This window comes from Saccopteryx bilineata, chromosome 5 (genome assembly GCF_036850765.1).
Source record: "Saccopteryx bilineata isolate mSacBil1 chromosome 5, mSacBil1_pri_phased_curated, whole genome shotgun sequence".
Taxonomy (NCBI): domain Eukaryota; kingdom Metazoa; phylum Chordata; class Mammalia; order Chiroptera; family Emballonuridae; genus Saccopteryx; species Saccopteryx bilineata.
Genome location: NC_089494.1, coordinates 29,259,151 through 29,282,700, shown reverse-complemented (window position 1 = coordinate 29,282,700; position 23,550 = coordinate 29,259,151). Strand labels below are relative to the sequence as shown.

Genomic DNA, 23,550 nt, shown 5'->3' with positions numbered 1-23,550 from the left:
GCAACAAAAGACAGCACAGGAAATGAAAAGTTAAATCTGCATATTTAAAAAAGTAACAATTCCAAGGAGATACAAGGCAGGCACTTGGCAAAGAGTGTTCAATTTTTTTTTTAACTTCAGTTATTCAGCATGAAATTGTTCTTATACTTGTGAAGCAATGAAAATGGAGAGAAGAGAATGGGCTTCTGATTAAATAAAATAGAAATTGACTTGTAAAACCTCCATTATACAGTATAACAATTTCAAATGCAACTTCCAAGTTTGGATTTCAAGGTTGGATAGCACATCAAAGTCACCTTGAATAGCATTTAATTGATTCATAGCTATTACAAATATTAATCATTATCAATCTAACCATAAAGAAGTGTAAATATATTTCCCTAGAGTTCTTAATAAAATATGATATAAATAAAAATTTACTTAAGTAACAATGTGGGCAAAAATACCTTCCCTGGATTAGGAGCTTCCATCAACATCCAGGCAAAGGAATTACACCAAAAACAAGGATACTTCACAGCAAGATTTATTAATACATCCAAAAGAAAGAAAGAAAAATCATTTTGTCACACTATATACAGATAATACATACAGTGTTTTATACACATATTACATCAGTTTTTACACAAGAAAAATATACATAAAAATGTAAACTTTTGTATACAAAAACCCTTAAACAAATTAAACAAGGACCAGATAACAAAAGGAGACCAATCCATTATTATTTCATCAAATTTTTAAAACAGTAATACAGTACATTCATTGAGATATATATGGAAAATGTGAGCCGTCTCTCTTGTTTAAAGGGAAATTACAAACCAAAAACCATATCACCTCCCAAAAATGTGGTTTCCCCCAGCAACACCACGCCCAAGGCCAGAGATATGCTTTTCCTTCCAAGCTGGGGGGCTCTAACCAAAACCTGCCAATCTTCTCATCTTGCACGCCCCAGTCTGCAGAACTGAGTGGCTTCTAGCTTTTGTGCATATAAACTAAGCTTCCGGCCACTATTACCACAAATTCAGAGAAGATTCTTGGTTTGTAAGTTCCCTTTAAGCAATTGCTTTTTTTTGTAAGTATTTTTTAATGTATGGACTGTAAAACATACTTGTGTGCCAAGGTGAACGAGAACACTGAAAAAGATGGGCTTTGAGAACTGCTAGTCCTTGCTACCATGCAGTTACTTTGTTAAAGAGATTTCAAAACTGTGCAACCTGTCATTTACCGGTTTCAAATAAGCTACCTCACCTTTGATTTCCCACTGCAACTTGGTTTCAACTTACACTTCAGTACTCTAGTTAGTACCATACAATTGCCAAGAGGCGTTTTTGTTAAAGGCTGCTTCTGATATCAAGTTCCAGCTGAACTACTCTGAAATCACTCAAACCCCACCCTCTCTGGGCTAGTCTTCAGGGGTACTCTTACTCCGATCTTGTCATGCCTTACATTTAGGATTGTCCCTCGACATTCCTCTCTCTGTAACGTCTTAAAACAAAACATGCTGCCAACTTATCACAAAAATTAAATATTTAACAGTTTTTTCCTAATACTTTTATTTGGTGTGTCAAATTGATATACTAATGAAAAATACTTGAAGCTGTGAGGAGTAAGAATTAAATCTACGTCAAGTGCATCCAGACTTGGAGTTCTTTTAAAAGAAAATGTCTGGGAAGACCTTTAACTAAATAAATGCAAAACATGATTAAGACAGCTTCCCAAGAACGCTGCCATCTCTCAAAGCTAAATTTTGAACAAGGCAGAATAACAATTAGGTGATATATTTCCCTGCAGCAAGAGAGTAGTTAACTTTCCCCAGGCAAAATGATCTGGATGATCATTATTTATTAATGAAAGAAAGAGGCAAATTGGTGAATTAAGTTGGTCTAGGAAACGGTGGATGACATATACTAATGGAAATATTCGGGTTGCTTTATAACTGAAATAAACAGGCTGGTTTGTGGTATATCCCTATGTTAGAGAGAGGAACAACGCACAAGTTTCCTCAGATGAATCTCCAGCTCTCTCCTTCTCCCAAGGGACAGATGGCATTTTTAAAAAATGACAGCCTCCCTTTTCAATTAAAAAGAAAAACAATAAAAGAAAGATAAATAAATAATGTGTGGATGTCTTTAAATGAGACTTTTAAATGTTCTTTAAATAAATTTTGATAATGTATTTTAAATCATTACACACAACTGCCATTGCAGTGATAATATTCCAGTAGGGGCAGCATTTTGCTAAATGTAAAAGATTGCCATTTTAAACTCATACATATACATGTGTATATACAGTATATTAACACTATTTATATACATATATATCTAGAGAGCAACATTTCATTGCCTTGGCATATCAATATATCCACTCCCACAATATATACTAAAGACATACTGTGTGAGTATATAGGAAAGTATATGTACACATGCTCCAACATGTATAAATACACTTTTGTCTGTGTGTGCATAAGAGCTTTAAAGGCACAATATATAGGGATGCAAGTTTTCTAAAGAGCTGCAGCAAAGTTAAAACAATGTCACATATGTGAGAAAAGTCAAAAGGAAATAGAGCAGAATTCATTACACAAGGATTAATTAAAGCAGTTTCATCATGAGTAAAATTAGTTATAGTATTTAGGAGGCTTACATGTGACTTTGCACACTTTCCATTAAAATGAAAATGGTAAATTTGTGATTAAATCAAAGTAAAATAAAATTTTAGATAACAAATTAATGACAATAAGGAAATAAACCTAGCATTAATATCAATCATAAAATCAAATTCTTTTCTCAAATTAAATAAAATGTCCCAAAATTATCTAATCAGTTTTGAGTGTTGATTTTTGTTTTTTTTTGAGACAAAGATGAATGTCCGAATCTCAAAATTACTATAGAATATATTACCAAAATTTATATCTCCTGGGAAATTTCAGAGATAAAGATCTTTAAAAGAAACACCTGAGAAATTAATGAAATACATATAAGACAGATGCTTCCGGCTAGAAAGGACACAACAGAGGAGAAAACCCTCAATGAAGTGTTTTAAATGTTGAAAGACTGAGAAGGTGGTGAAGATGAAGAAAGTGGTATTGGCAAGTAAGAATAGTCTAACAGAAATTCAGTTATAATCACCATAAACAAGACTATAATCCAAAGGATTTCTTCCATCTTAAACTTAGTATGCTCTGATGTGTACTCTAGACTGTCACCTCCTCCTAGTTACAGAATAGTCCAGATTTTTCCATAGATGTATAATCTTGCTTAACAAAGGCTGTTTCTCTATTATACACACACATTTTCTTAGTGAAATATATGTATATATCTTTATCTATACACACACATATACATACGTGTATATATAGATTTATACAAATGTATAAATAAACATAATACTTCTCAATCTTTCCATTGACAAGGCAAGTTCACATTCAGCAAAGTGCCACCACATCCCATATACACATCTCTATACAGATATACACAAAGGGTCTATTTTTACCCTTCAGTTAGGGGGAATTTATTCTAGCGATTCCCATTAATCAGTAATGGAAGGGAAAATGGCACCAATACAAGCTCCCTTCTTTCATTTGCATGCATATGTACAAGAAATATGCAGGTGTGTTTTTTTTAACTGGGAGATGCTGCAAAAATATAACTGAAAAGAACAACAGATAAAGCTTTCCTAGGTCTTGACTACATATAAGATGGATGAGGTTTCAAAGATAACTACAAATTCAGGTGTATTATCAGAAGTTGTTTTGATGTGTTTCAAAGTACAGTACAATTTTTTTATATTAAAAATAAATGTGACTGGAGCATTCAGTGACAACCCTAGTTGTGACTGTTTGAGACCACCAGATACTCCGTAATGAATGTACTGCAAAATGGCAAACCTCAAAATACAGGAATGTTTAATTCCACATGTATCAGGTCAAGGGTAGCATATATTTTCCTATAGCCAAAGTACGGGGGGAGGAGGGCATGCTAACTTCATAAATAGCACGACTGACTAATACTTTTTTCATTTTTGGAAGTAACTAAAATCATCTGTTTTGAAATATGCATGGTGAAATGATCCCACCAACTCTTTAAACAAAACGGCCCCTTCAAAAATTGGCATTCTTTACAAAAGGCCTATAATTTTCTGAACTTCACCAAGAAAAGATGATCAACAATATTTTCTAACTCAGAATATGAAGAAATCTATTAATGTAAAATAAAATTCAACTGATCTCTGGTCCCATCACCCAATAGATAAACACAGCTCTGTCTCTCCCTCTCTTATTTTTATGCTCAAAAGTAAGAGGCTGGACTTAGAACCTGCTGTTTCTCATGTCATTTTTAAAAACATACCATAATATAAGTTAATTAAAACATTAGAATAAAATACACATGATATCAGAACTAGCCATTTAACATTAAGATAACACAATGAAAAATTTGGTATACTTATACAGAGACACTGAGAAAGTAACTTTAATACCCTCAACCTAATAAACCATATTTCTATAATACATTCTGTTACCTTCATCTATTTTTACTGAAGCACACACTCATCTCTCACATACGTGCCCCCAATGTATATTTTTTGCATGTGTGTAAAAACAGACATATACACGCACACAAGTAATTTAATTCTATTTTTTAAGTCACAGTGGGAATTCCTTAGTGAGGAGGGATAAAAAGGTTCCTGAATAAGACACTGAGAACATCTAGATTTATTATTTTCTCTGTTTTGCTTCCCAACTTACAGAATCAACTGTAAAGAATAAATCCATAGGAAATAAAAGAGGTCTAAAAACTTTACAAATTCCAGCTATAGTAGTTGGGAATTTTACTTGATCTAAGTGTTTCTATTTACCCTGTAACTAAGCTTCTAGCCATCTTAAGTGTAAACCACAGATCATTTACTAAAGAAACATGATTCTCAACAGTTCTATGAGAAGTAATAAATGGTCTAAAAGGTGTTCTACATTTTGAGGCCCCAGGATATCCTTTTATTTTATATATCTGCAAGGTAGCAAAGGACAGCTATACACCTTGACACGGCGGAGATCCAGTGTAAAAAGGTGCTTCACTAGTTTGTTTTGTCAAAAAAAAAAAAAAAAGCTCATATATAATTTTTTAGCTATTAAACACATAGGCAACATAACTCATTACACTCAATACAGCTTTAGTATAAAACTTATAATTTATGAGGTGATGTTAATAGCATAAATTAATATACCTTTTCTCTTAAAATCTACAATAAGTATTCTGAAAGCTCATCGGGGAAGGAGATTTTTAAATAAAAGTCTTAAAGCTGTGCGTGATGGGAAAGGATTCTGTAGGCTGAAGCTGAGATGAGAGGCTGAAGGAGAAGGGAAGAGTCCTATGCAAGACACTGTGGGCTAGGAAACCAAATGTTTTCTCTTTCTTGCGCTCTCTTCAATGAAACCTTTAGTTTCTTGAAAACTATTTTATTTTAAAATCTGCCCTAATTTCCACAAGGAATCCCTGAGACATACTCAACACTAGACAGTGAAAAGAACTATCACTGTTGAGAGGAACTGATTCAACCCTTCCAAGCAGATGAAGACAACGCCCATCACTTCCACACTAGCTCACTGGAGCCCCTGGACCTTAATGAGGCAGGGTGGAGTCATTTCAGGGCCGACCAGCCTATTCCCCAAGTAAAAGCAATGGTGTGGCATTTGACTGCACTGGAGTCTTTCTGCATTGCATGTTGAGAAGTTTTCCAAGGGGAATTTTGGGTGCACACAGATCTTAGTTCAGTGGTCCCCAGCTTAGAAAATATATAAACAAACAAAAAAACAACAACAAAAGAGTGGAAGAGGAGGATTTTGTTACTCGTAGGCCGGGATCAGTACAGAGGACGCACGTGTGTGTACTTCAGGACCTGGGGCAGTGGAGCAAGCAGCAGAGGGGAGTGGAAATAAAGCTGTGCTGTGCGGCCCTCAGAGCACACTAAGGAAGAGGGAGACTGATTTTCTCTTATAAGATTGTTTTACAGACTAAACTGTAGATCAGCAAAAACTCTGCCACTGAAAAGAACCAAACATTCCCAAGATCCAGGAAGCTGGGGTAAAGAAAGTCACACCAAACTGCTCTCTCTCTCTGAAATGCCACAATTCCTTTCATTCGCTTGCGTCACCGTGCAGAGAGAGGAAAGCTAACCAACAGTAAGCGCTGGAGTGAAAAGAGAATTTTTGCTATTTGGAAATAAGTCTCTCTCAATGTGACCCACAATTTTTGCATTAATCATATTGGTTATTAGGAAACATGTAATTATTCATTGATGTTTTATGGTGATTATTCTTTGTTTTTCCTTACTCATTGGTCAGAGAAAAATGAGTATGTTCTTCACTGGTATTTTATTATAAATCTTTTAAAAGATAGCACTTAAAATGTTACTTCAATCTACTAAACATGGATTTTGGATCCCTCTAGAATGTACTGGAAAGCTTATGAAGTTCAAGATATTAGAAAGCCATGAGATTGTTTTACATTATATTAAATGTCAGTGAAGATTCAATAATTTTCAATGTATTGGGGGGATCCATGTTCTATCATATATATATTCTCATTCCTCACCCCCCACCCCCTCCACAAATATATTTCTTGCCAGTAAAAACTCCCTGGAGGATGTAGGTGTTGGTGATGAAAGAGATACAGATGAAGACTGTTTGGTAGGGCTACAGTTTCTTTCTTGGAATTCTTTAAATGCCTCAATAAGCTAGGGAGTGCTGTTGACCATTTAGAAGACCATTCAACATTAGATTATTCCATATCAATATATCAGATTAAAAGTAGAATTTAATCGAATGTTAAAAGGCTAAAAAGAGGATAAAGAAAATGAAAACCAAACCTCTAAAAAATTTTTAAACAAATTTCAAACCTATTAAAAATTAGTTTAGTGTCATTAATAGCCTCATCTTTTCACAATACCAATCCACAACAACCTTTTGTTCTAACTTGGAGAACAGGCAACTGCCTCACACAAACATTGCTGATGAAGCCTACCTACCACCATCAACACCCACATGACGCAAGCGCACAGGAGGGACTGCAGGCAAGTGTCCATGGACTGCCGGCACAGGACTTGCCTACACGCGCAAATTCTAGTGCCAGCTGATAAAATCTCAACAGTACAGGTCAACAGAAATACAAGTCCTTTCACATGAGAAAACTGTGCCAGTAGAGTACCGGTGTCTATATCACAGACACTGTTTCTTTCCAAATCAAAGAACTGTCTTTGCTTTCCCATGTTGTGATCATGCATTGAGAACGATAAGGAAAAGTTTTAGTGTTAGCCACAGAATATGATGATTCCTAACCTGCACTTGAGAGATTGGGCTTATTTAAGAGATAATTCTTATAAATAATTATTTGGCAAAGATAAAGTGTTAGCTTTCTTTAGCCTGAAGCCACTCAAGACCTAACTACAATTTTAAGGGGAAAAAAAATTCCAACATGATCTCCATACCTACTATTTGCTTCTCATTAAATTAATCTCTTCATGGAGGGACACCAGACACACTACGCGGCCTGCCAACATGAAACTGCTCAGTAAGTCATTCATAAAGCAGTCATAACTCACATGGTAGGTTTCTAGAGAAAATAGCCCTCCACCATATAAGCTATGTGACAATAATTAGAAATTTTTTTCATTGCATAGTCTGTTACTTGGTGGGTAAAGTGTAATTGCTATTAACTATTGTGAATTGTTTACTAGCTACATAACCTACCCAGATGTGCAAATTGCTAAGCCATTTTTAACAGAGAGGAAAAAAAAAAACAATGTCTTAAGTACTTTAAAATAATATCAACAATTATGTAGAGAGAGTAAAGGAGAGAAAACACATCTTTTCTTCGGATGCTATAGATTACAGCCAATGATTATCATACATCAGAATGGAACTCAGATTTTCAAAACACATTAACGGCAGCAACTTTGTAAATTACGTCACATTAACACGCTCCAACTGGCCTTTATAAATGGTCCCAAAGAACTGCAGAAACAGAGTGGACCTTCTTTGCCACTGCTTCTCATGAGTTTAACACTAGAATAAAAGCTAGCCTCCACCTAATTAGGACCTTATAGAAAATTTGTTTTTAATTCCAGTATTGCCTTATTATAGCATAAGTGCTACTTTAAAAGACACTAATCTTTTCATATTTCTGGAGTAAAAGACACTTCATTTCTTTCTTTACATATTAATAGCAAACCTACTACTAATAGACTAGAATTGCGCCATTAGCTACAAGAAAAAAACAACGGATACCTCTGGGTTCACAGATGTTCTCTCTTCCAAAAAGGGACTCAAGAAACAGCAAGAGCAAAGCAAATCGCAAGCTCAGACACTTGTTTTAAAATGGATGAAATGAGAGGAAAAGTGTTTTTGTGTTTGTGTTTTTTTACTAATTCCTCAAGCCTACACTGGTACTTTCTACGGGTGCCCTTTCTTCAGCGATCAGCGTGGGCATCTAAACAAAAGTGAATTTACTCAAAGTTTTTGGTGTGAAGCTGTAACTGGCAATATTCCTGATCATTTCTTGCCTCCTTACTAGAAAGCAGAATAGGGCTTTAAATGCACATAAAACAGAAAATTGCAAATAATAAAATGTGCAACTTACTGCAAACTCAGTTTTGATAACTGAAGAATTTTAAGCAGCTACCACGAGGAACAAATAGCCAGAAAAGTTCAGATTGACTACCCCTGACCTTCTCTTTGCTGTCAAAGAAGGGCTGATAAGAAAGTCAATGTGCTGCTTCTGCTACAACCTTTAATTAGTACACAATGGAGATTAAATCAAATCTGGGAATGGAGTTATTATAATGGGTGTGAAAAGAGTGTAGTCAACTAAATGATACTTTTGAACAGAGGTAACTACTCATAATCGTTTCATTACAGTACATTAAAATAAAAAAGCTTACTAACATAGGTTCGTTCACAGATGAGAAATGTTCAAATGATCTTTTCTCACCCTTCAGAATAAAAATTTATGGTGATACCAAATATAATTTTGCTTTGTGACATAATTTATAATTTAGAAATTTCTCAATCTGCAAAAAAGGCAAAGCTATTAAAAATAAATCTTCCAATCAATTATGATTTAAAAAAAACTAAATATATTACAGATGTATTTTTGGCCCACAAAAAGAAATTTCAATAAATACAAAATAGGGCATATAATGATTTCATACAGTCATGTGACATTTCCCCTCTATAATCTCAGTCACGTGGTATCTGCATAATGCCTGCTGATCACCATCATTCCTTTAAAAAGCAGAGAAAGAAAAGCTTTCAAAAGAAGGGACTGGTTAGAAGTAGCTGGCATACAGAGAATACATATAGGAAGTAGGAAAATACATCCAAGTCTTTACCTAGTGAAAAGGAATTAAGATCAAATATTCCCTGACAAATGAATCATTAAATCACATCATTAATAGATACGTTCTCTCTACTCATCTTTTAAAATATATATATATGTAAATTAGACTAGACTCAGGTATAAATAGCCCATGGTATCTCAGGGGACAGTGAAACGTCTCAGCAAAAGCAGAGGACAGATGCCTTTAAAATCTAGTTCTACCCTTCTGGGGAAGGAGGGGAGGGCAGGGAAGAAGGCAGGTAAAAAGAAAACTCACATATTCATTTCTTAGTCGTCAATTTACTAAACTACCCGACAGGACTTTTAAGCCTAAAATCTTGGTACTTTAAGACAATTTCCCAAAACTTAAACCTAAGTACTTAAATTATTTTTAAGTACCAAAGGGTAAAATTTATGTCTCATTTCCATAATCTGCTTTGAAAGAAACTTTAAAATGTGTATCCTTCAGATATTACATATCACTTCACAACTGGTACATTGATTCTACAAGTGTCTTCAACATTTTACAAATCTTACCAAAGAGTCACTACTGTAAACATGAAAAATTCAAAAGCAAAAGACAGATCAAGAAGTTCACAGATGACATCTTTCCAAATCTATCTGACCTATCCTGCTTTTCACATCGAAATATTTTTAATTACACCTTGCAAATGTATTTCATGACAAAGGGATTTAGGAACAAATGTGTGTCTAAAAAGGCAATATAACCAGCAGACCTCAGTATCTCAGCAACCCTGCAGTCATTCCAGAGGCAAGCTCTTCACAACATCCCCACGGCACGGACATGAATTCGGCTTTTTGTGTTCCAGGCTAACTTAGCAGAAAAGGGTTGTGCTATTCATGTGACCAGACCACCACCCTCTCTATTCAGGAAACGTAGTAACTCAGTGGGAAAGAATGACCAACCTCATTAGGGTTGTGAGATGTGGGAAAGAAGTTAAGAGCCTCACATACTCATTAGGAAAAAAATAATAGTAACAATGGGACAGCTGCTTCCTGCCCTGCACAAAAACACACGCGTGGGCGCACACATATACACAGGCAGTCAAAAGACCAATTTTTTTTCTTTTTAATTAAACATGATCACAATTAGGAATGGAATCCTGGCCTCACGTGGTATTTAGCAGTTGGTGCTCGATCTGCCTCTACACACCATGTGCTACGTCTTACACACAGGGACTCAATGAATAGGATCATTCTGTCTAGAACCACCTATGCAAAGACCTGGTAATAGAATGGAAAGCATTGATCTGAATACTAGGAAATAGTAAAGGGCACTGGTAATCTGAGGTATCTTCCACTTCTAGGACTTGCTGCTAAAAGTCAATTCTATGCAGTCACTGTGCTGAGCCACTACGGAGACCGCGGGGAGAGGCCCCGCTGGAGGAATGAGCACCAGTGCGAAGGAGCACGTGTGAACACTGAAGCAAGGTCCACTGCGGGGTGCCTTGTTTAACTGGGAAAGGGAGCTCCCCTCAAGTCCCCATCTGTTATTTTTAAAATCTTCTTTAGGAAAAGGGGCAGGGGTGATAAAGAGGAAACAAAGATAGAAAACGCCAGGTTCCCCACCTGCCTGCAAACACACAGACACGCTCAGTTAGGGGAGGTGAAGGGAGAAGATGCATTATTGGTACTTGTAGCTGTGGCACCTGTTACTGTGAAGCCTGTAGGAGGGGCTATTGAGCTGTGGCTGGGCTGCAGGTCCTTAGGAATGCCACTGTGAGAACTCAGCTGGTGGCCAAAGGCTGCGCTGAACTGAGGGAGCTGCTGCTTGGGAGAGGTGGAGGCCATGAGTTCGGCAGAAGGCCCCATGCCACTGAAGCTGGTCTGCGGCAACCCCGGGAGCACGCTGGAGCTGCTGGGGGTCGCGGTGGCGAAGGCAGGCTGTGTGGTCTCTGAGTTCGATGTGGTGGGTGGTGTGGACAGGGAAGTGGAAAGAAGATGCCCATCTGCATCGAGAAGGTTGCTAAATGGAGAGGGATCCCCAAGGTTGACAGGGAGACTGCCCCAGTGAGTTCTGGGGTTTACAACTCCTCCAAGTGGCACCTCAAGTTGGGTTGGGAGCAAGTGCTGTGCCATGATGGGCATCTCTGCTGAAAAGGTAGCTGCCATATTATCACCAGAGTAAGATGTTGTGTGGGGAGAGGTGATATGGTCACTATAGGGAGACGGCACGTGCTCACTATCATAATGGCTTCCATGGGGCGAGGAGTGTGAATGATCACTGCTGTATTGCTGTCGTGAGGTGATTAGGTCATCTGCCTTGCTCAGCAGCTGGGCAGGATGTGGCCTCTGGGAGGCATGGCTGCCATCATGAAGTCCATGAAACTGTCCTGGGAAGGCTCTCTCCCCAAGTGCACTCTGGCTGATCAGAGTGGCAGAAGTAAGGCCAACGTTGGCTGGGGCAGAGAACTGCCCCTGGATCTGCCCTGCCAGGGGTGTAGGTGGGTTAGACAAGGTAGCAGAACGGAGCAGGTTCTCATCCAGCTCTAGACTAGAGAAATTATCATGGACTATGCGCCCGTTCAACAGCTCCCCTAAGTCCGTGTTGACTTCTCGGCTCAAGGATTGAATTCCTGAAGCTCCAGTACCTGTGGAGAAGACCCCCATTCCTCTATCTGACAGCTCCTGGACTGGCACACCATCTGACTGGGTAAGTACCCCAATGGTACTCAGGCACTCGAGAGAAGTTACAGCCTGCAAGGCCCGTTCAAGTTCCTCAGCCTCTTCGGTCGTTGGGAGGAGGTCTCCATTCTTTCCTGAGTAAACAAAAGCCATCAAGAATCAGCAGAGCTTTCACATGTCCCATACTATAAAAGTCATACATTTGAATTATCCTTGACAATGTTCTATTAAAGTCAGGCCCTGTGGAGAAATCTGCAAGGATTGGATTAGAAGGAAAAAGTGAAACATTAATCTGCAGGACAGCTTTTGCAATGTCAAGCTGTCCTGGAGCGTGGGTCACATCTTCAGATCACATCTTCAGTTTATTTATAAATAAACTATATATATATATATATATATATATATATTTTTTTTTTTTATTGATTCTAGAGAGAGAAAAGGAGAGACAGAGACAAGTAAGGTCAATCTGTTCCTGTATGTGGCCTTACCGAAAATCAAACCAGCGCCTCTTGCGAATTGGGACAGTGCTCCGACCAACCAAGCTATCCAGCCAGGTCATAAACTATCTTATCAAAGTGTTAGGAAGGAGACTTGACTTGGGGTGGTGAACACACAATACACTATACAGATGATGTATTATAGAACACCTGAAACCTATATAATTTTATTAACTAATGTCACCAAATAGTTCAAAAAAGTTAAATTTTTAGGGGTTCTAAGGACTACCAATTTAAAATTCATGGTGACTATTTGAATATACATGTTTTTACTTAAAGTTATATTAAAGCCATTAAAAAAACATATCAAAAAAACAAAAAACATATCCTATCGTTCAGATTTGAGACAAAGGCTGTGTAAGATGAGGACACAGACACTCACACGCGTACTTTAACACAACAGTAAGCCCTCAGCTCATGTCATAGGTTATCTTTTATAATGCTCTGATTGCTTCCTTATACTTCCCTCTCATTCTTCTCCCATTTCTAACTAATTTTCGTAAAATCTAGGCCCATGGGCCCACATTGATTTCATTTCCAATATTTAAAAAAATATATTGTTAGAAACTTGATTAATCACCACAAAAACAACCAATTTTTCATAGTGGAAAGAACGTTCTAACATTCTAAAAATACCAAAGCTTTCCCATGAAAGCACGGAGCACAGAGGGGACGAAGCAAACGGTTCGGGAAAAGTCTACTTCAACTGAGGTACGTACAGGGTGGGGTATTCAAATCAGGACAGTTTCTAAAAGGCTTCAATAAACTTAAGTTTGAAATGTGTTTGCTCAAAAATAAACTCAAGTAAAATTACTCACTGTAAAAGAATGAAGTTACAAACCTGGCTATCAACCTAGCCATCTGACAAAGTCTGTCTGTACATGGTTAAACGAACTGCACAGCCTTACCTTCTGGAAAGGGTGAAATAGCATATTCAGCCTCACACTTCCTATCCACAGTGAAAAAGACATTCGAGGTGAGGAGGAAAACTTCAAACACATCTCAAAAAAACTACCCTTTTAAGAACTCACTTTAAAACCCAGTTTTCTTGACAATGCTGACCATACCTTCAAAAAAATCAAAATCCTGTAAGTCATCAGGTAGCCGTGGCAGGACATCTGCAAAGTCCTCCTGGTTTAATTCCAAGTCATGCGGAATGTCGGTGATCTCATTGGCAATGTCATCCGGCAGCTCATCAGCACTCAGCTCCGGCGTGGACGGGCTCCTGGGGAAGACGACATGGTTGGCCCCGCCATTCCCCCTTTAGCTTCACACCAACGTCACCAAGACAAGTTCCTCAAATAGGAAAGTGAGAAATCCTACCTTGACTGTCTCCTTCCCACTTTCTGAGAAGGAAATTTGAAAGCACAAAGGCCACACCATATGCAGTTACGTATTTCTACCACCTTTCCCCATGTGTTAAGACACTCATTTTGAGGTCAGATTTTTTACTTCTAAAATTAGTAGAATGAAGTATAGTTTGGTGTATCAAGTGTGTCTAACATTTTTTAGAGAATTAAAATCTTGTCAACATAATTTTTTAAAATGAAGTAAAATAGATGAAACTAAAATGTTTAGCTGAAACAGAAGCCTCGTTCACCTGGTCAAAGTGCTTACCCTGCCAAAACTAATAACGCATCGGATTTCTGATGGAATACTTCAGTGGGGATACAGATGGAATTTCTGTAAAATAGACAAGTCTGAGTAGACAATTAAATTCTCAATTTCAATATCTGCTCTCTTTGTTTTAATCAAAAGCGTTATTTCAGATCTAACCCACTCATATATCTAGTAAAAACTGTGCTGAAAACTAAAAGTTTAGGCTGATATCCGAGATGATACATTTGTAGTCTAGTTCCAACCCCGGAAAAGGAAATGGAGCTAGATGCCCGAGAGCAGTGAGAACGCATAAAGAAGGCGGGAGCTCCGCCCCGCACTGACCGGATCTGAGCGGCTTCCACTGGCAGTGAGACGCTGGTGGGCATGCTGAGGTTCCCTTGGGGTACTGCAGGGGGGATGGGTTTTTGGGGTCGACGAGGTCCACGCCTTCGCTTCTTCTTGTGTTTTTTGGTAAGCGCAGGAGGCTTGGTTTTTTTCCTGGGTTTCCTCTGCTGCTGGTGCTGAACTTTACGGGAGCTATCTCCTCTCAAGAAATTATCCTTTGAAATAAATAAATGGGTATTTTTACACTGAGATTATTTGGGAAAAACCTAACAGAGCTATGTAAAAAAAGTACTTGTATCTTTTAATCTTTTATATCATACCTATAACATAATGTATACCTAGAACTATGTATAATAATAAATAAATGAATAAAAAACTCACTTTTTATTTAATTCAAGTCAGTTCAATATATATATATTTCATCCCAAATTAAAGATATTGTGATGGGTGCTATAGTATAAACAATTTTTTAAATTTAATTTGCACTCTCAAAGGACTGGCTTTCCCATAGAAAGACATGAATACAAGTATACATAAACACAACACAGAGAAAATTGGGCAAGTGATATAAACATCTTACAGGTAACACCAAAAAAAATCAATTATTTTTAGATTTGTGGGATTAAAGGATAAGAAAGATAGGTAAAATTTTAAGTCATTGGGGTCAAGGAGAAGACCCTTCTAGACTAAAGAAAATGGTGTAAACAGAAAAAAAAACAAACCCTCCAGCAAATAACTAGGTTTGACTAGTGCTTGGGGCATAATGGAGGATGAAATGTGACTGTAAGCTATAAAGAAGTTTGGTACCAGGTCATGTATGACTTTGAATGCCCTACCCAAGATTGAAAACTTATTTTATAGGCAAGGAGGAATGATATTTCATAAGAGGAGCGCACGACTTGACAAATGTTTTTTAAAAATTTATACCCTGGTAGTAATGTGAAGAGATAGATAAGTGAATGGAGGCAAAAGTATCAATCAGAGGGCTATTTCACAGTCAATACAAAATAAACAGCTAAGGGCAGAATGAGTGAGAATGGAAAAACCAGGTCCAGATGAGATGGAAGTCTCATAATTTGACAGTTCCTTGGATGTGGTGAGGATGGAGGGCCTATAAAACTATAAATGTCTCCAGGTTTTCCAGTATGGGTGACTGATAGATAATGACACCATTAGTTGGGGTAGAGAACACAGAAAGATAAACAGACTCAGAAGAAAAGTAAAGGAATTCAGTTTGGCTCAAAAACTGTGTGTTTGAGGCATGAGATGTCCAGGAGGTAGGACAAAGCTGAAAGAAATGGACGTGTAGACCTGTAAATCATGACACAGCAAAAGTCCCTCAAGTAACAGACGTGGGCCAGGGAGACCAGGTAAAGACAGGAGATGATGGGGACACAGTTCTATAAAACTGCTGTAGTTATGTGAGTAGGCGAAGGAAGGAGACCCATAAACTGACAAAGTAACTAGCTTTTTTCAGCTAGCACCCTTAAATGTCAAGACCATATTTCAATGTGCACATGTCGATACCACTGCAATTGGGGAGCATTTTACAATAGTGCCATCTTATAACTGCTGTCAGCCAGGGGAGGGTCATTCTAGTTGGCATTGCCTACACACATGCTCAGCGTTGGTCACAGATCTTCATACTGTCATCATTTGAATTAACATGTGTGCAGTGTTGGTTTTACCTGTAGATGAAATGTTGTGCATGCAGAAAAATACAAAGAGCAGCAGGGTATAGGATTGTTATTAGTGAAGCAAACACTCGACACTGAAGGACTGACCACAATTCCTTTTTTTTTTTTTTTTTTTTTGCAAAGAAAAACCCCAATGAGAAAGGAAAATAACCAAAAGGAGACGAAGCTATGTTACAGTTGATGTGGGTAGAAAATACTACCTTTCACGGGTCAAGTAATTCAGCCAAAAGCAGGAACGATACAGGAGGTAAAAATCTATGCCTAACAAAGTCTAAAGCAGCTATTTCAGGAAGTAGAAAACAAAAACTGTAAGTGATAAGAAATGCTCTGTGCAGCATTTTCTTTTTTTTGGTGGTATATAAAACAAAAGTGTTTTTACAAATTGATGTCACCATGGATTTGATGAACTCGGTAATAACATAACTCAGTGCATAAAAAGAGAGTAGAAAATAATATTTAAAGACTAATAAGTACTACTAACATCAAACAAATTCAAAACAAAAAATAATTAAAGCATAAATTCAGGAAACTTAAGAGAAGTTTAATCCCAGCCAAATACTTGAATCTAAACACTATTACAGGCTCAAGTCAAAATGCACAAATTTATAAAATAACAAAAAAGCTGTTTCTATACCTCATTCTAGTTCTTTTGGCTCAACACTGAAGGCCTTCTTTTATTATGCCCATCATTTAATTCAGCAAACAATGAATGAGCAACTAGCAGTAACCACCAGGGTGGGAGGCACCCTTATAGGCCTTCCCTCTAAGGCAGGGGTCCCCAAACTTTTTTACACAGGGGGCCAGTTCACTGTCCCTCAGACCATTGGAGGGCTGGACTATAAAAAAAAACACACTATGAACAAATCCCTATGCACACTGCACACATCTTATTTTAAAGTAAAAAAACAAAACGAGAACAAATACAATATTTAAAATAAAGAACAAGTAAATTTAAATAAAAAAACTGACCAGTATTTCAATGAGAACTATGCTCCTCTCACTGACCACCAATGAAAGAGATGCCCCTTCCGAAGTGTGGCGGGGGCAGAATAAATGGCCTCAGGGGGCCGCATGCGGCCCAGCCGTAGTTTGGGAATCCCTGCTCTAAGGCCAGTATGGCTCTTATGCAGAGGGAATCTGCAGTCCAAGATATACAAGTCCTACCTGTAAAATACCCAGTGTCACACGGTTCTGCTTCTAGGCTTGTTTTATTCTCCTAAGCTTATGGTCATAACGCAGCCACATTTTTGGTAATGTGCCAAGTACTCCTCACATAACTACCCACAACTAAGGCTCTGCCTCGCTCTTGGTAGTCCCTTGCTTAGCTCCTCCAGAGAGCCAGAGCTTCTATATCCTAGAGGAGTTCCTAATGATGACTTTCATTTACGTACACTCTTATCAACACTATTCATGCCCAAGTTTTTCACAGTTTCCTACTTATATGCCAGAACAATGCATGCGCTAACTTCTCATCTGTGATAGGATCTCAGACCTTACGCATACCATGTTCCGTCAGCCAGCCTGGACTTCCTGCAGCATGAGCCTCTTCTACCAGGACTGTCCTATACAGTGACCAAGTCTAGTTCTGTCTGAAGTTCAACCCCTCCCAGCTATGTGCCTAACCGTTAGTTTATTCAACAGTTACTTAAGAAGCACCCTTGTTCTAAGCACTGGGGATACAGCAACGAACAATAGAATTTCTGCCTTTGCCTTTCTGACATTTCTATTTTAGTAGTGAGATACAGATGATAAACTAATTAATAAATAATATAATATTGGGTAGATTTTAAAAAATGTTAGGGAAAAAATAAAGTATAAGGATAAAAAGTGGCAGGATACAGGGGAGGCAGAAGACTTCTTTGATGAAGTGACATGTGACTAGAATCCTGAATGAGATGAAAAAGTGATGCATTATAAATCTGGGAGAAGAGCATTCTAGAAAAGGAGAAAAGCAAGTGCAAAGCTCCTGAGGTAGAATACACTATACTTAAGAGTGTTCCAGAAACAGCAAGAAGCCAAGTTGCTGGAACTCTGGAGGTGAGGAGAGGGGATAAGATGAAGCGGGAGGCTCTGGAGGGGCCAGTGGCTTACAGGGCACGGTAAGAAATCTAGATGTTCTTCTCAATGTGATGGAAAGCCCCTGGAAGGCCTCGATCAGGGGACTAAAATGATCAGATCAATGTTCCGCTCTCTAAAGGCTACCACCAACCACATGACTCCATTTATAAGACATTCTGGAAAATGTAAAATTATAGGAACAGAAATAGATCAGTGAAAAGAGAGAAAAGGTTTGACTACAATGGGGTAGAACAAGAGAATTTCGAGGGGTGATAGAACTGTTCTATATCTTGATTATGGTAGTGGTTATAAGATTATATCCTTTGTCAAAACTCATACAACTGTATATCAAAAAGAGTAATTTTTTTGTGTGTGTGTGTATTTTTCTGAAGCTGGAAACGGGGAGAGACAGTCAGACAGACTCCCGCATGCGCCCGACCGGAATCCACCCAGCACGCCCACCAGGGGCGATGCTCTGCCCCTCCGGGGCGTCGCTCTGCCGCGACCAGAGACACTTTAGCGCCTGGGGCAGAGGCCAAGGAGCCATCCTCAGCGCCCGGGCCATCTTTGCTCCAATGGAGCCTTGGCTGCGGGAGGGGAAGAGAGAGACAGGGAGGAAGGAGAGGGGGTGGGGTGGAGAAGCAAATGAGCGCTTCTCCTATGTGCCCTGGCCGGGAATCGAACCCGGGTCCCCCGCACGCCAGGCTGACGCTCTACCGCTGAGCCAACCGGCCAGGGCCAAAAAGAGTAAATTTTAATGCATGTAAATTAAAGAAAGAAGAATATATACACACTACCCTCTCTGGTGGCTATGTGAATGATATATCTGGGGGCAGGGCAGCGGGTATGAGGCGTCAGGATGGGGATGGCAGGAAAGGAGACCAATTAGGAGACTATTACAGTAATCCAGGCAAAGATGATGGTAGCTAAGGATAGATGGTGGCACTAAAGTTGATAAAACATGTTTGGATTCGCCTGACCAGGCGGTGGCGCAGTGGATAGAGCGTCGGACTGGGATGCGGAAGTACCCAGGTTCGAGACTCCGAGGTCCCACGCGGGCTCATCTGGCTTGAGCAAAGAGCTCGCCAGCTTGGACCCAAGGTCGCTGGCTCCAGCAAGGGGTTACTCGGTCTGCTGAAGGCCCACGGTCAAGGCACATGTGAGAAAGCAATCAATGAACAACTAAGAAGTCGCAACGCACAACGAGAAACTGATGATTGATGCTTCTCATCTCTCTCTGTTCCTGTCTGTCTGTCCCTGTCTATCTCTGCCTCTGTAAAAAAAAACAAAACAAAACAAAACAAAAAAAACAAAACAAAACAAAAAAAAAACATGTTTGGATTCAAGATAAACAGCATGAAAGAGCCGAGAGATTCACATATACTAACATTTTTGGGGCTTTTTGGGTTTTTTTTTTATATTCATTTTAGAGAGGAGAGGGAGAGACAGAGAGAGAGAGACAGAGAGGAGAGACAGAGAGAGACAAGGGGTGTAGGAGCTGAAAACATCAACTCCCATATGTGCCTTGACCAGGCAAGCCCAGGGTTTCGAACCGGCGACCTCAGCATTTCCAGGTCGACGCTTTATCCACTGCGCCACCACAGGTCAGGCTACTAACATTTTTTGTTACTCAGTGTAAGTCACTCACAGTAGGAGGCTGATGGGGTTCAAGTGTTTATTATATGCTTATGTAATTTATAACTTAAAAATAGCTCAAACTAGTGCAGATTCCATAACTGCATTCAGAAAAAACACCATTTTCAAAACTTTGTAAATACCTTTAAAAACCCTGGTTAACATTTCATTTATATTATATAAAATATTTTATGACTAATTTTATTTTACTAATTGAACCTTATGTTTGCCTACCTGAATTTGCCTAAGCAGGAATATTTAATCATGTGGAAAAAATAAACTGCTTTCAATTTCTTTAAAAGTATTCACATAATGCCCTGGCCGGCTGGCTCAGTGGCAGAGTGTCAGCCAGTGTGTGGAAGTTCCCAGTTCCATTCCTGGTCAGGGCACACAGGAGAAGCAACCATCTGTTTCTCCATCCCTCCCCTTCCCCTTCTCTCTCTCTCTCTCTCTCTCTCTCTTCCTCTCCCACAGCCATGGCTCAATTGGTTCGAGCAAGTTGGCCCTGGATGCTACAGATGGCCTTATGGAATCTCAGACTCAGGAGCTAAAAATAGCTTGGTTCGAGTATGGCCTCAGATGGGGGTTGATGGGTGGATCTCAGTCAGGGCATATGGGGGAATCTGTCTCTCTGCCTCCCTATCTCTCAAGAATAATAATTTTAAAAAGGCATTCATATAATCACTGTTGTTATACTAATCAAAAACTCACTCTTACTAAGTCAATAAAGCTGATCCTCAAGTATAGCCCCCTTATTTAACAATATTTTCCTAGTCTTATGAGAAGTATGCTGAACAGTGTAACTTTAAAATCAAAATACACAACCAGATCATTTATGTCAATGTTCAAAAACATAGGAACCATTCCTTGATCATGATAAAGCCTGAAGGAGCTGACAAAAATGTCTAAATTTTAAATGTTCTTAAATTAAAATGAGAAAACTATTATTCAACATTATATACGAAGTTTAGTATACAAAATTTCAAAATATATGATCCATAAAGAAATTAAGAAACAAAAAGAGTTCTTGGTAGAGAAGAAGCCAGTGAACTAAATATATGGAAACTGAGATCAGTGGCAACACCAGGATCTCAACCTTAGATATTAAGTCCTGGCCATTCATATATTAAGTCCTGGCCATTCAGTTACCCTGATAGATACAGTCCTGAAAACTGTAAGATGCTTACAGTGGGCAGGAGCTGTCACACTCAGCTTTTTAGTACATATACCTTACACAATACCTTGCAACAGCAGAAAAACTCAGTAAGTGTCTGATGGGTGAAAACAATAAAAATGCATTTATTTTAAATAATTATATAATTCAGATAGTTCACTAATTCAGACTTGTCTCTCTAAATTATTCTGAATTAATTAGGGCCTATGATACTAACATTAACAGAAGTAATGATTAAGTTCAGTAGAATTACAGAGAGGTTTGGCTTCTGGCCAGAATTTTACCAATTATCCCAGACATTCACAGAACTATATATATAACAAGAAAAACCTAGAGCAGTAGAGCAAAAAGGAGCTTGGGAAATCTGCTCTGTATAAGAAAATGTAACTTAAGGAGAAGAGAGGTACCCTTATGCTTAAGGATAATAAACAAAAAACCCATAACTACTAAATACAGTGGTGTTGTTATTTATAAATGAGGAATATGAAATTAATTCAATGGTCATGCCCAGCTTCTTTTTTTTTTTAAGTAAAATAGAGCAGACTAGAAAATATCAGGTACTAAAAAATCAGGTCCTAAAAGTATTGTTTCATAAAAGTTGTTTCAGTGATTTATACACATACATAATTCATACTGAATCACAAAACACTTCCTACTATGGAGAGCTATCAAAAGTCTGAAGGCCTCTGCTGCAGAAAGTGAAATCTGAACTTACCATTTTTTTGGCATGTTCTTCACACAGAGGTGTCTGGTGTGTGATGTCAAAAACAGGCACAGAGCACTGCTGTCCGTCTGCAAACTTGGCCGTGCAACTTGAGAAGAGCTGCTGAGAGCGGTTCGAGAGGATATCTGGGGGTTTAGTCAGGAATAAAACATACTGAAACGATTGAATTTTTCTATTTCTCTACAGTTTTCTTCCTTCCTTCCTTGAGTTTAAGTAAGTATAAATTTGATTGTCTATAAAGGCTGATATGGGAAAACAATGATAATTTTATCATTATTATTTATCAGAAGATACATCTGAAGGAGTTTTTGGCTACTGGGCTCCTAAACATACAAGTCTCCTTTACAGTCATTCTGTTTTTTGTCATTTGGAGAAGCAGGGTCAATTTCTTCCTAACACAGTAACTCCTAAAAGTTCCACTATCATACTTTAAAAAACAAAACAAAACTACTTTCTTTCAAGGAAAACTTCTGCATATGATACTCATCAAGAATAAAAACACCTGAAACTAATACTTAATATGATACTATACATATTTAATGTAAACTATATGGTAATTGAAAAAACTTTTAAATGAAGATTACAACACAATTACTTGGCAAAAAAAAAAAAAAGCGGAATAAAATTATCAAGATGTAATTAAAAGAAAACTCATCTATTCAAATTTAGATTTTTTTTTTCCTAAGTGAGAAGCGGGGAGGCAGAGAGACAGACTCCTGCATACACCCCAACAAGGATCCACCTGGCAAGCCCACTATAGGGCAATGCTCTGCCCATCTGAGGCTGCTGTTTCGTTGCTCGGCAACTGAGCTATTTCAATGCCTGAGGCAAGGCCATGGAACCATCCTCAGCACCCGGGGCCAACTTGTTCAAACCAAGCCATGGTTGCAGGAGGAAAGAAAGAGAAAGAGAGAGAAGGAAGAGGGGGAGGGGTAAAGAAGCTGATGGTCGCTTTTCCTGTGTGCCCTGACCAGGAATCAAACCCAGGACATCCACACACTGGGCAACGCTCTACCACTGAGCCAACTGGCTAGGGCCAAAATTAGATTCTTAATTTTACATTTCCAACACCAAACTCAAACTTGTAACCTATTAAAAATTACTTTTAAATCAAAACTGTACTATTAAAACTGAACATCAGCCCTAAATGGATGGCTCGATTGGTTAGAGGCCTGGTCAGCAAACTGTGGCTCACAAGCCACATGCGGCTCTTTGGCCCCTTGAGTGTGGCTCTTCCACAAAATACCAAGTGCAGGCGCTACCTCAATAAGAAATGTACCTACCTATATAGTTTAAGTTTAAAAAATTTGGCTCTCAAAAGAAAGTTCAATCATGTACTGTTGATATTTGGCTCTGTTGACTAATGAATTTGCCAACATTGGACCATTACAGTAGGGGTCTCCAAACTTTTTACACGGGGGGCCAGTTCACTGTCCCTCAGACCACTGGAGGGCTGGACTATAAGAAAAACTATGAACAAATCCCTATGCACACTGCACACATTTTATTTTAAAGTAAAAAAACAAAACGGGAACAAATACAATATTTAAAATAAAGAACAAGTAAATTTAAATCAACAAACTGACCAGTATTTCAATGGGAACTATGCTCCTCTCACTGACCACCAATGAAAGAGGTGCCCCTTCCGGAAGTGTGGCGGGGGCGGGATAAATGGCCTTAGGGGGTCGCATGCGGCCTGCGGGCCGTAGTTTGGGGACCCCTGCGTTAGAGTTATTGTCCACGAAGCACAGATGTTGCCGGTTTAATCCATAGTCAGGGTACATACAGGAAAAATTGATGTTCTTGTATC

General features: G+C 38.5%; 1 protein-coding gene across 3 annotated transcripts in view; it reads right to left on the bottom strand.

The window, feature by feature from the left end:
* Positions 1-509: 509 nt before the first annotated feature.
* INO80D (INO80 complex subunit D) overlaps positions 510-23,550 on the bottom strand; it is a 100,440-nt gene continuing 77,399 nt past the window's right edge. For 2 of the 3 annotated variants that reach the window (XM_066232808.1, XM_066232810.1), the window contains exons 8-12: positions 21,732-21,865; positions 14,450-14,667; positions 14,126-14,191; positions 13,576-13,733; positions 510-12,145 (exon numbers count right to left, since the gene is read on the bottom strand). In XM_066232808.1, coding sequence (XP_066088905.1) covers positions 10,980-12,145; positions 13,576-13,733; positions 14,126-14,191; positions 14,450-14,667; positions 21,732-21,865 — 1,742 coding nt within the window. In that variant the 3' untranslated portion in view covers positions 510-10,979. The remainder of the gene's footprint in view (positions 12,146-13,575; positions 13,734-14,125; positions 14,192-14,449; positions 14,668-21,731; positions 21,866-23,550) is intronic. The other variant, XM_066232809.1, reaches the window with a different exon arrangement.